The sequence below is a fragment of the Sander lucioperca genome, chromosome 18, assembly GCF_008315115.2.
Source record: "Sander lucioperca isolate FBNREF2018 chromosome 18, SLUC_FBN_1.2, whole genome shotgun sequence".
NCBI classification, from domain to species: domain Eukaryota; kingdom Metazoa; phylum Chordata; class Actinopteri; order Perciformes; family Percidae; genus Sander; species Sander lucioperca.
Genome location: NC_050190.1, coordinates 9904060 through 9917986, shown reverse-complemented (window position 1 = coordinate 9917986; position 13927 = coordinate 9904060). Strand labels below are relative to the sequence as shown.

Here is a 13927-nt window from a genome sequence, read left to right as displayed (position 1 = left end):
AAAACACTTGTTTCCAACATGGTCCCTGATGTAAGAGAAACGAGACATACAACACATGCAAATAACATACAGTCCTTCTAAGGTTAAAACAATTAAAAATAAAAAAACTACACATCAAAATACCAGATAAAACACCATGAACTACAAAAGCAATAAATTACCCTATCCCCAGTCTAGATTTTATTTTCACTTAATTGTCTATTTTATTCCACAAGTAGACCCTAACTTTACCTCTAAAATCCCTTTTTGTTGCTGCCATTTTAATATGAAGTGGAAGACTATTCCATAAAATAATTCCTGTATAAAAAAACGATTTTCTTGCTTCACTATTCACACATGGCACCTTACATGAACGGACACTGGCCCTAGTCTCATGGGCATGTTGAGTGTGTACCATCAAAATCTGAAAACCCAAATACTTTGGGGCTACACCATTAATAATACTGTACATATGATTGAGTTTAAGTTGTTCCACCCTAAGCTTGACAGGCAAAAAATCAACCCTCTTAAACTCATTTCTTCCCACATGATACCTAGAAGGTTTAGACAGTATGAAGCGGATCATATTATTTTGCATAATCTGCATCTTATTTTTCATTTTCATCGTCAGACCACTGTACCATGCTGAACATGCATAGTCAAAATGACATTGAATGAGTGCTGAGACGAGAAGTTTTTTTATTTTGGAGTCAAACTGCCTTGTATTACGGTATAAGAATTTCAATTTGCAGGCACTCTTGTTCAGTAATTTCTCTACAATGGAATATCCTGACAGTGTCTGATCCAATGTAATACCTAGATATGTAACAGAATTTTTTGCTTCAATTTCATTGTCGTTACATGTGACTTTTAGTACAGGTGCCTTTTGTAGCTTACGTTTGGTGCCAAATAGGATGCACTCTGATTTCCCTAGGTGCAATGACAGTCTGTTGTCAAACAGCCACTCTCTTACATTTTTAAGCTCTTCACTAAGAGTGTCTTCAATTTGGTGGATATCTTTTCCAGACACTAGTAGTGATGAGTCATCGGCATATAATAACAACTTACATTTGACTGCAGCTGGCATGTCATTTACATATATAAGGAATAATAAAGGGCCTAATATCGAGCCTTGGGGTACACTACATGTTATTTTCATGGGTTCAGACAGGACTCCATCAAAATCACAAATTTGATTTCTTTCTGATAAGTATGATTTAAACCATTTTAAAGAAGCCTTCCCAAAACCCATGCATTTCAATTTGGATAAAAGAATAGAGTGGTTCACTGTGTCAAATGCTTTTTGTAAGTCCAGTAACACCATGCCAGTATAGTTACCTTTTTCACTTTCTTGTCTGATGTAATCACAAAGATAAGTGAGGCATGTGTCAGTGGAGTAAGCAGATCTGAATCCAGATTGGAGGTCATATAGCAAATTATTCTGGATCAAATACCTCTCCACTTGATCAAAAACCACTCTCTCCAGTATTTTGGATACACTTGGTAATATTGACACTGGTCTATAGTTTTTTATATCTGTCCTACTATTCTTTTTAAACAAGGGGAGTACTCTGGCCCTTTTCATCTCAATTGGAACCTTACCTAATTGTATGGACAAATTTATAATATGTGCAATAACCTCACCAATAACATTAGCACTATCCTTTAAGAATCTGGCTGGAATATGATCCATGCCAGTAGCTTTGTTAGAAGATAAAGAAACTAACATTTCTATAATCCTCTCCTTAGATACTGGGTGTTGAAACTAATTGTCCCCTATGAGATTTGAATAGTCAACCTCCTGTCTCCCAATGTTTCTCTTAAGCTACCTGACCTTGGAATTAAGTTGGTGTTTTCGTCATATTTGTCTCTTTCACTTAGTATACTGGACCTCAAAATTTAGTGAAACACATAACATTCAAACACTCAACCTTCTGGCTTCCAAGCATTCTCTTATCACTCTACGCTATCCTACCTTACCAAAAAAAAGTTTTGTTTTTGGCATATTTGTCTCTTTAACTTAGTATACCGGATCTCAAAACTTCAATTAACTAATCAAACATCATTAGTATAGATTGTCGAAAAAAGTCATAGTATAGTATGTTGAAAAAAAGTGATAAAAAAGTCATTTATAGTATGTCGAAAAAAGTCATAGTATAGTATGTCGAAAAAGTCATAAAAAAGTCATAGTATAGTATGTTGAAAAAAAGTGATAAAAAAGTCATTTATAGTATGTCGAAAAAAGTCATAGTATAGTATGTCGAAAAAAGTCATAGTATAGTATGTCGAGAAAAGTGATTAAAAAGTCATAGTATAGTATGTCAAACAAAAGTGATAAAAAATGTATAGTATAGTATATCGAAAAAAGTCATAGTATAGCATGTCAAAAAAGTGATAGTATATATAGTATGTCAAAAAAGTGATAGTATAGTATATCAAAAAGAGTGATAAAAAAGTCATAGAATAGTATGTTGAAAAAGTCATAGTATAGTATGTCGAAAAAAGTGATAAAAAAGTCATAGTGTAGCATTCCCAAAAATGTCACAGTATCAATAATATGTTGAAAAAAGAGATAAAAAGTCATAGTATAGCATGTCAAAAAAAAGTCATATTATAGCATGGCGAAAAAAGTGATAAAAAGTCATAGTATAGTATAGCGAAAAAAGTCATGATATAGTATGTTGGACAAAAGTCATAAAAAGTCATAGGATAGTATAGTAAAGTCTCTTTAACTTAGTATACCGGATCTCAAAACTTCAATTAACTAATCAAACATCATTAGTAACAGCATGTTGAAAAAAGTCATAGTATAGTATGTTGAAAAAAAGTGATAAAAAAGTAATTTATAGTATGTCGAAAAAAGTCATAGTATAGTATGTCGAAAAAGTCATAAAAAAGTCATAGTATAGTATGTCGAAAAAAGTCATAGTATAGTATGTCGAAAAGTCATACAAAAGTCATAGTACAGTATGTCAAAAAAGTCATAAAAAAGTCATAGTATAGTATGTCGAAAAAGTCCCAGTATAGTATGTCGAAAAAAAAGTGATAAAAAAGTCATAGTATAGTATGTCGAAAACAGTAATTGTATAGTATGTTGAAAAGCACATCTTGACTCAGAGTCTCCTACAACTTTTCTCCTACTCTTTTTAATTCTTCATTGCTGTAAAGTGGGTATTGAAACTAATTGTCCCCTATGAGATTTGAACAGTCAACCTTCTGTCTCCCAATGTTTCTCTTATCTCCCTAAGCTATCTGAGCTGGGAAACAAGATTTGTTTTTGTCATATTTGTCTCTTTCACTTAGTATATTGGATCTCAAAACCTACTGAACCATATTGGATTTGAACACTCAACCTTCTGTCTTTCAATCATATTCTTATCACCCTAAGGTAACTGCCCGACAGACAAGTTTATGTTTTCGGCATATTTGTCTCTTTTGCTAAAAAAGTCATAGTATAGTATGTCGACCAAAGTGATTAAATAGTAATAGTATAGCATGTCAAAAAAAGTCATAAGATAGTACGTCTAAAAAAGTGAAAAAAGTCATATGTCAGAAAAAGTGTTAGAAAAGTCATAGTATAGTGATAGTAGTAACAGCGATAGTATAGCAAGTAAAAAAAACTCATAGTATAGCATGTCGAAAAAAGTGATAAAAAAAGTAATGTCAGAAAAAATTTTAAAAAAGTCATAGTATAGTATGTCAAAAAAAGTCATAGTATAGCATGTCAAAAAAAGTCATAGTATAGTATGTCGAAAAAAGTGATTAAATAGACATACATAGTATGTCGAAAAATGTCATAGAATAGTATGTCGGAAAAAAAGTGATAAAAAAGTCATATGTCGGAAAAAGTGTTAAAAAAGTCATAGTATAGTATGTCGAAAAAAAGTGATAAAGTCATAGTATAGTATGTCGAAAAAGTGATAAAAAGTCATAGTGTAGTGTGTCGAAAAAAGTCATAGTATAAGTATGTCAAAAAAAAGTGATAAAAAAGTCATAGCATAGTATGTCGAAAAAGTGATAAAAAAGTCATAGTATAGTATGTCGAAAAAAGTCATAGTATAGTATGTAAAAAAAAAGTGATAAAAAAGTCATAGTATAGTATGTCGAAAAAGTGCTAAAAAAGTCATAGTATAGTATGTCGAAAAAGTGGTAAAAAAGTCCTAGTGTAGCATGTCAAAAAAGTCCTAGTGTAGCATGTCGAAAAAAAGTGATAAAAAAGTCATATTACAGCATGGCAAAAAAAGTCATAGTATAGTATGTCGAAAAAAGTCATAGTATAGTATGTCAAAAAAAAGTGATAAAAAAGTCATAGTATAGTATGTCGAAAAAGTGATAAAGAGTCATAGTGTAGTGTGTCGAAAAAAGTCATAGTATAGTATGTAAAAAAAAAGTGCTAAAAAAGTCATAGTATAGTATGTCGAAAAAGTGGTAAAAAAGTCATAGTATAGTATGTCGAAAAAGTGGTAAAAAAGTCATAGTATAGTATGTCGAAAAAGTGCTAAAAAAGTCATAGTATAGTATGTCGAAAAAGTGGTAAAAAAGTCCTAGTGTAGCATGTCAAAAAAGTCCTTGTGTAGCATGTCGAAAAAAAGTGATAAAAAAGTGATATTACAGCATGGCAAAAAAATTCTTAGTATAGTATGTCGAAAAAATTATTAAAAACTCAGTATAGTAACAGTCAGTATTTTTTTTTAAATATTTTTTGGGGATTTTTAGGCCTTTATTTTCACAGGACAGACGAAGACATGAAAAGGGAGAGGGGAACTACATGCAGCTAAGGGATGCAGGTTGGAATCAAACCCTCAGCCTCTGCATCAAGGAGTAAACCTCTATATGTGCGCATCTGCTCTACCAAGTGAGCTAAGCCGGCTACACCCAGAAACAATTTTGAAGTATATCACTCTACTTTTTGCAAAAACTTCAAAACTTCTTAAACCTATTTCCTCCCTCATTTTTGTTTCAATTGACACCGAATTTGGGGAACTTCATCTCCAGACAAATCTTTGTTTATTTGCCATTTTTCTCCTCTTCTCCAGGCAGCGCCTTTTTCTTTTCCTGCTCAAAATGCTTGGCCCCAACCATCGCCCACGGAGCAGTTATAATTTCTCTTGGATTTACTTAAAAACGATCATTAATTGTTCACAGTACAAAGTAAAGAGCCAAAGAAACATCTGCTGGCCGTCTTCGTTCAACAATTTGTGTAATCTAAAAGGGAAAAAGAAGAGTTTCATACAAAAGCAAATTGTAAGTTATGATTTCCTAGTAACTACAGGACTTGTTCTCGAATAAATTATTCCAGGTCAAACTTTGGGTTGCAAGCTGTTAAGCTCTGTGTGTTTGTTTGTGTATGTGTGCAAGTATGTGGCTGAGTTCACAAATCCCCATCACCTTCCAAGATTCCAAGATTCTGCACTACTACTACTCTGTACAAACTACCACAGCGGTCGGGAAATGTGAAAATGTAGTCACATGGTGGTGAAGCCTGTACAAATAACGTTGTGGCCTAAAGGTTGGAAAATTTGAAAAGATGGCAGTTTGAATCTGTGATTCTGAGTGGTGAAAGAAGTACTAGTAATACCTCAACAGAAAATACTATATTGGGAGTAAATGTCCGACATTCAAAAGTGTACTACAGTAAAAGTACAGAAGCCAAACAGAAAAATGTACATAAAGTATTAAAAGTAAAAGCACTCATTATGCAGAATGGTCCCTGCATAATGGCGTTTTAATTTAATATAGATTTTATAATTAGATTTCTTTACTGAAGCATGAATGTGTAAGCAATATTTCTATGTAGTTTGGCTGGTTCAAGTGTATTTTTATTTTTAGTAATAAGATAAATGAAAATGAATTTCTAAAATAAAATAAATTATGTTTAGGTTACAATAAAGGTTGTAAGATGACATGGTTTTGATGATTATTTCCTAATAGAAACACTGAACACTGTATGATTCAAACACTTAAAAATAATCACAGTTAAATACAATAAACCTCGATGACACCAAATGAAGGCCACTGTGAAAAAGGTACTTTAAAAGGTTTTTCAAACAGTACAAGTCTAAATGGCAGCAAATTGTTTTGGTTAATAAAATAAATATTACCCTTTAACCCTGTACCTTAATCTTGAGTTGAGGGTTGTACTTTGGGGGTTCAAAAGTGTGTAAATGCACAAAAATGTTGTTTGGAAAGCACATAATGTCAGGTAAAAAAAATATAACATCTGGTAATATCCAGACTTTGGTATTTGATCAGTCAAGATGTTTGATGTCTTTTAAATGTTTTCATGCACCTGATTTTTACAAAACAAATGTGATTTTGGTTGAGTTACGCTACAGATTTTCAACGGAAACTGGTATGATAGTCTAGCAATGTGAGGTTAAAAAAAACCTCAGCAGGAGTCTCTTACCGTCCTGTGCATCTTGTCCTCCAAATCCTGGTTGATCCTCTGAAGAGCTGCATAGCTACTCTGAATCCTAAAAGAACAGAGAAAAACCATTATGGCCTGTTAAAAAATACAAACCACAGCACATGATGACAAGAGAGTATTTTACTGTTCATACAGCTCAATAAGCACCAGTAATCTCCACATAATTTTGGACAGAGGAATAAATAAATTACTACATCAGGGCACTGACGGAGAAACTCAGAGGGGATTTGCAGGATAATTTAAGTACTGACTCAGATTTGGAGATCACTCAAGATAAAAATCTGCTAAGCCAAATCCCAGTAAAAAGGGGTGATGATATGTTTAAGCGTCACAGCAGGAGATACTAAGACATATACTTAAAATATATACATATTTTATTATAGGAAATCAATAAACATACAAACTAAGCAGACCCGTAGCACTGACTCTACATCTGAAGACATGTTTTTTTCTCTTCTCTTTTTATTTCTCTTAGTGAGCTTAATGAAACAGGACCTCCTTGACTCTATTTCTTAACTTGTTCCTGGTGTTTTGTCACTTCTCAGTTCAGTATTACATTTACACATTAGCTCTCGGGCCTAAGAGAGTGTTGATAAACCAGCATTTATGGCTCCATTAACCAGACGAGTGTGGGCAGTGTAGACAAAAAGCAAAGACAAATCAGAAAACAAAGACCAGAAAGAGATTTAAGGGAGCGTAAATGAAAATGAAGGAGAGAGTGGTTCACTGATTGATGGAGAACAAACAAAACCGGCCATTATGACACCGAGGGCCGTTACTCATTTAAGAGGAGCGTAAGACCTCAGTCTGTCAGGCAGCACTCTCTGTATTCACACAAGCTTACCAATCATTTAGATGGTTTAAATTAGGAGGAGGGGTTGGGATTGGGTTGTGCCAATAATACCAAATAAAGATGGAATTTCTGCATAGACCGGAAAAGATCTGACTCAGGGCAAGAAAGTCCCCTGGGCACACGCAAATGCCTTGTCCGCCAGGCAGCCATACTTTCTGCTTTCCAAGTTTCAAAGAGGTTTAAAGTTTATTTAAACAGCATATTGTACATAGATGTAGAGATTATCCAATCCAGAGGACCACAGGAATAAGGTGAATTTGTGATTTGTGAATGATTCTGCAAAACCCTGAATTACACTAAGTTCAGTGACTTTTTTCAAATTCTACCTTTTTACAATATTTGCACATGGCAACTACAATACGGTTAAGGTTAGACAGATTGTGATTATGGCAAATTAAGTATGGTAAAGGTATGGTTAGGGTCAGATCATGGTTGAGGTTAATGAAAAGTGTTCATTTCAGGTCTGTAACAGGGCATAAACTCTGGTCTCCTCCTCCAGGGCACACACTACTTCCTGCGCTGAATCTGACTTAATTATTAATTAATTTATTATTAATTACTTGATACTGGGCTGCAAATGAGCTAAGTACCACTTTCATCGCCTTTACAGCATGTGAAAACACCTAATTTCCTCATCTACACAACGCAATTTTGCTGGGTTTCTCCCTGGTGGGGAAAGGACAGTTTGTGCATACATGAAAAGGCAAGCTGCCCACAGAGTCATGCACACATGCACACACACCTGCGTAGTTTCTCTGTAAATTTCTCCAGTTCCTCCTGGGCCCGGCGCAGCTCTGTCTCGAGGTACTGCCGAGTGGAATCAAACTCCGTCTCCACCATCTCTAATTTGTGGGTGGTGTACGACAGGCGCTTACGGAGGTCATCCTTGTGGTCGTGGAAGTAGCTGAACGAGCAGCAGCAAGAGTTTAGAGAACAGGAAGACAGTCACAACACTGATGCACTTTCATTGCTGTCAAAATTTGTCAGGTTCATCGAGCAAAAGAGAGAGGGAGAGAGAACAGGGACAGAGAGAAAAGGCAACAGAGTAAAACGTAAAGAGTGTATGTGTTTGTGTGAGAAAGAGGGAAGGGGATGAAGTGTAACTGGAGTGTAATTCAGCTTGGAGTGAGAGAGGGGAAGGCAGTGAGGCCGATGGGGAGGAGGAGATGGATGGAGGAGGAATACTAATCATTTCCCATTCACAGGGAGGGTCCAGAGCTTACACCCATCGGTGTAATGGTGAATTCCATTACACAACCACCCTATTGAATCTCTGAAAGAATAGGAAACATATTTTTTGCCCTTAGACACAGACTATGGGTGATTCATAAAAGGAGAAAATATAGAATGGACCACAGCTTTGTGTGCGCAAGTAAGCTTTAAAAGAGGGTGAATGGAACAGAAAGAGCATGAGAGAGTGAGTGTGAGTGAGAGGCCACAATACCACCCTATCAACACCACCACCATCAAGAGCAACAACATATCAGACAGTGAGCAATATTTGGTCATCTGATTCAGGTTTGAGTGTGGAGGATGAAAACACACCAACTGAAACTGACTGAGGGAGTGGATGGGGATAATGAAAGGCTAGAGATGGGGAGCAGTGGCTGTGTGTGCTCCGGGGGATTTAGCATTTTTCCAGACTGATGGATACTTGGCTCACAGAGAGGTTCGATGGCTCAGAACTGCCAACCAACAGGCGCAATGAGTGCACCTCCAAGTCCATCTTGGCCCAGAGCCTCAATTATGAAGCTGGCAGTAAAGGAGGAGAAAATGGTGTCCACAGAAAGACTTATAGACTGTGTTAATACGAGGGATGGATTACCTTTAATGTCTGGGTACTAGGTTGAAGATGTCCACTAATTAAGCCTTCACCAAGCAGTAAGAAATCAGTATATAGGAAGAAAAGCAAAAATAAGCCCAGTAACGTGGACCATGGCATTACAATAGTTAATAAACATCTGGCTGGGTGCAAAAACAGCACAGATATGCATCAAATGTGTAAAGGAATAGATAAAGAGTTTGAAAAAGAGAGTGTAGTGTATAGGTAGTGATTGATACCACTGTCATCACCACTGTTTTTAAAAGGCATCTGTCTTCAAATATCACTCTTACAAAGAAACCAAATAATGTAAGCATATTGAACTGTTCCTTTATAAATGTGGGGCAGGGGTGCCCTAAATCTGGGTGGGGAAAGTGAAAAGGAAGCGCTTGCCTCCCTCATTAGTTACCACTATTGAGGTGGCCCTTGAGCAAGGCCCTCAACCCCAACTGCTCTAGTGAAGCTTCAGATCAGACTGTGGTTGTCCTGGGCAGCTTCCATGTGTGAATGTGTGTAAGAGTGCAAAGGAGATTAGGGCATTACTGCAAAAGAGAGGCTTCCTCTGGCCAACTTCCTTGAATAAATAAAGGTTAAAAGTAAAAAAAAAAGTAAATAATTGTTTGACAGATGAGTCAGAGCAGAGTTTTTGTATCTTACATGCTGAGGCTCGCAGGTTCAGCCCCCTCCGCTTGCCTGACGCTACAACAAAACAAAATCTTTACAACCTCTCCGCTGTCTAACAGCTGCAAGTGATGTTGTAAAATCACATGGCAAAGAGCCAGAGAGCTATTGTAATGTGAAAACTGCTCTGGGCTCTTATCACTACGTAATGCCAGTTTAATTAAGTATGAGCACACAGTCATTTTGTTTACAGTATTATGTTTGTTGTGGGTCCAGATGTATAAGACTGTTGGTAAGTGCAGTGCAGCATTAACCTGGATGTAGATATCAGCTGAAACATGACAAGAGATATGAAGAGAAATAATGGGAATGAATATATACCACATTATGTTTTTAATGGATTTGTAATGGTCATGACCTCCCAATGAGAATCCATTTTCATTAGTCAAAATGAATGAAATGGATCCCCCAATTATGAGGCTGATGCTTAGAGTTTAAAACACTCCCTCCACAGACTGACTCATCTTACCTTCTTTTCTGATTTTTGCAACCATTTCTCATTTTGAGGGCAGTTTTGCCAATATATATCTTTTTCATATTTTTCTCAATGCCTCAGCTCTCATGTGTGTATAGTTGTTGCCTCTGCTGCTGCCGCCGCTGCTGCTGGTCGGCTGAATGTTGAAGCCAAGTTTGAACTCTAACCACAAACCAACAGTCAAAGCTCTAAGTCTTGCCTGGGGAGGCAGATAGGAGTTGGCTATCTGTGATGACCCTGGCAAGAGAGCAGAGAAAAACAGCTTTGAAGTCCCACAGATTAGCAGCACATTTAGTTCAGTTGACTCCAGAGAAAAACAGAGATTTTGGGTGCATTCAAAAATTGAGCCAGTTTAGTATGACGAAGCACAGCTGGGGGATCAATTAGATAAGTTCAGTAAGCAAACTTAAATAGCATGCAATACTTGTAAATTATTGCACCTCCAGTTGAACTTTACTCTTCCTATTGAAAGATCAATGCACAGCAATCTTTTTTCATACAATTCTGTAATCCAAAATATAAGCACATTTCCAAAATATAACCTCACACTTAAGAAAACTACAACACAGAATGTACTGTAGAAAGATTAATGTTTCTCTCTTGTTGGGAATAATTGAATGCCGCCACCACAAATTGCAGGACCCTTTGGAATAGTGAGTTATTGACCAGCTGACCACAGAGGTTATTTTTCAATAAATCAGTGTTATGATAAATGCATGTGTGTTTCCATTTCCATCCTTCATCACTGCTCTACAGTGGAGCTAGGGCTTGAACTCAGGTCTCCTGCACCTTAAGAACTTAATAACCTGCCACTAGCAAGCATAAAATGCCAGAATAAACCTTCCCAGTTGTACATCTTTCTTTATGCAGCTGCAGTTGATGGGTCTTAGTTATCAATGTGATGTTACAAATCATAAAATGTCAAATAACTGCAACTGAAAAAGGAATATCTATTAAGAGCAAAACAATTGCTAGAGCCCTTCAGAATTGTCTGCCAATCTTTGGATTTCTCTGCATGTTGAAGCAGCCAGCACTGGGCTGTAGTGAGAGTAATAATCTTCTTCTTTTTTAACCTTTCCAAAACCAAAAACACAAGTACAAAAGAAGTGTGCTAGTGCTAGTGTGCAAGTGCTTACTGTATCTGCTCCCATGTGAGCTGCAAAAGTTAGCACGTCCAGCTAATTAGCTTACGGCAGCTGGATTCTCACGAGATTGTGTAAAAATCGTGGGATCACATATCAAACGAAAAAGTCATCTTGTCAGGCTTAAAGTAATGCCTTTGTGTTTGAACTACCAGCTTACCGAACCAATCAGCACTAAGTGAGGAGCTACGGGGGTGGTTTAGCAGCGACTGTTCGTTTAAATGCTAACTTTTATACATATAGGCCTACATATTTCAGACCTTTTCACAGGGTTTTTGTTTTGAAACACATTTTAGTGTTAGCATTAGTTTACCGTACATTAGCTAGCTACTCCTGATAAAACTTGATAGTGACAGTCGTCTTTTCAGACCTCCATAGTCTTCGGCTCGAAATGAGAAAACCTGCTTTTGTCTACTTCCAATTGAAAAAATTGAAAAAAAATCTACAACGAATTTTGAGTAGTAAATCTGCCATCGTCATGATTGTAGCATTATGTGCTGCAGAAGAAGGGAAAGCTTGACAGGAATAGCAACAGTAGCTAAGGAGTATGTGGCTTATAGCAAACTGTCAGTTACCCACCACAAATATATAATATGGCTGGGGCACAAACATTTCAATAAGTCCATATATTTGCCCTTTAAAACCCACTATGTCTTGTCCCTCAGAGCCAAGTAAGCATAAATGCATAAATAGATACCCGCAGCATAACATTTATCAGTCCCCACAGAGTGGCAGGGGAGGAGTTCAACAACAAACTGGAATGAATGTTTTGTTGCCTGCCGCCATTTCAAATGGCACCACTACTTATTATTTTTAATCTCCCTTCAACACTGACTCAGAAAACAATAACAGGTTTTGAAAACACTGTTAATATGGTTGCAGTAGCCGTTTTCTTATCTGCAAGTCACAGAGGGGGAGAGAGAGAAAGACAACAGAAATAGTTGCTGAATTGGTAAGTAAGTGTGGTTCTACAGAACCCATCCTCACATGCACAAACATAAACACACACCTTCCTGCAGTGCATAAGAAGTACTGTACCCTGTATCTTAACACCCCAGCCCTCCCAGGGGGATAAACAGCAGATCTTGGTGCCTCAGGTGTTGTTTGGCGAAGTAAACACCATCCACATGAAGGAACAAATCTAAGTCCTCGGTGAACCTCGTGTTAGGCTTACTGCTGTTTCTACACTGCCAGAAAAACAGCAAAAGACATGCAAATCAAGCACACTTTCCTCTCTGAAGTATTAAAAAAAGTCTACAGTGTAGATAGAAACACGAGTAAACCCGGTTTGCCTGAAACATTTTGCCCATGTGTAACAACTTGTCATAATGATCACACACACACACACACACACACACACGCACACACGCACACACGCACACACACACACACACACACACACACACACACACACACACACACACACACACACACACACACACATGCACACTACAGGGAGTACAACAAATAGTTGTTGTAATGCTGCAGACTATAACCTACTTGAAGTTTACAACAGTACAGTATACACACAGTTTCCACCTCCCACTCTGCCTGTATACTTTCTCTCTTTCATGACTCCAGTAGCAAGTAACAGCAGTTTTATTTAGAAAAAAACAAAAACCTTAATGTGAAACCTACTAAAGGTCACAACCAGACAGCATCCATCTCGGATCTACAATTAAAAGCCCTTATTATGCCCACAGGTTGAATTACTAGTAATGAGCTGCGGGAGGTGAGTGAGGTAGAGCCACTGCCTGCCAAGATATACTTTTCACAGTGACCAAATGAGGACATTAAACTTTAATGGCTGCTGTGCCATCCCTACTGTAGTCTGCTATTAAGTGAGCAGCTCACAGAGACACACTCACCATAGCTACTGTAAACGATAAACCTTCATGTTCCAGCTTAGAGGATAACTCTGTAGGCGTTATTTTGTTGTTTTGGTCATCATCTCTAATGGTTATGATGACATTGTACTAACCAATGTAATTGCTGAGCTCTGGGAGCATGGTGACACTGCTGCAAAGAAGTCTGATGGGGCAAGACACGATAGGAGTGAACAGTAAACAACCACTAAAATCCTTTCAACAAATGCTCCAAACAAACAAAGGTAGTTTGTCATGCCTTTCATATTGACCCATATGAACGTTTCTGATCTGGTGCCTCTGTGGGGAGAAAACACGTTTGTCAGAGGCTTTCAAGACCATAAAAAAATATTAATATGACAGTTTTCTAACCTGCCAACATTACTGTTTAGTTAGGTTTAGGCAAACAAACTACTTTGTTAAAGGAATAGTTTGGCATTTTGGGAATTACAGTTATTTGCTAGTGAGACAATCTATACCACTAATACACTGTATAAAGATGGTCTCCTCTTCCTCCCACTGTACAAACATATTGTATACTGTATTACATATTGTAGGTAAAATGGAAAGTGAGCACACACATAATGTTGGTAACATTCCCTCATTGCAAAGGACACCTACAGTAGTATGGTAGGTCAAAATTGAACTTGGATATCTGTCTAGAAAGCGGTGATAGGTAATCA

General features: G+C 37.0%; 1 protein-coding gene across 2 annotated transcripts in view; it reads right to left on the bottom strand.

The window, feature by feature from the left end:
* LOC116037782 overlaps positions 1–13927 on the bottom strand; it is a 68772-nt gene that overhangs the window by 36365 nt on the left and 18480 nt on the right. For both annotated transcript variants that reach the window (XR_004101948.2, XM_031281813.2), the window contains exons 3-4: positions 8002–8163; positions 6386–6452 (exon numbers count right to left, since the gene is read on the bottom strand). Coding sequence is in view for 1 of the 2 variants with exons in the window: in XM_031281813.2 (XP_031137673.1) it covers positions 6386–6452; positions 8002–8163 (229 nt within the window). In the remaining variant the exon portion in view is untranslated. The remainder of the gene's footprint in view (positions 1–6385; positions 6453–8001; positions 8164–13927) is intronic.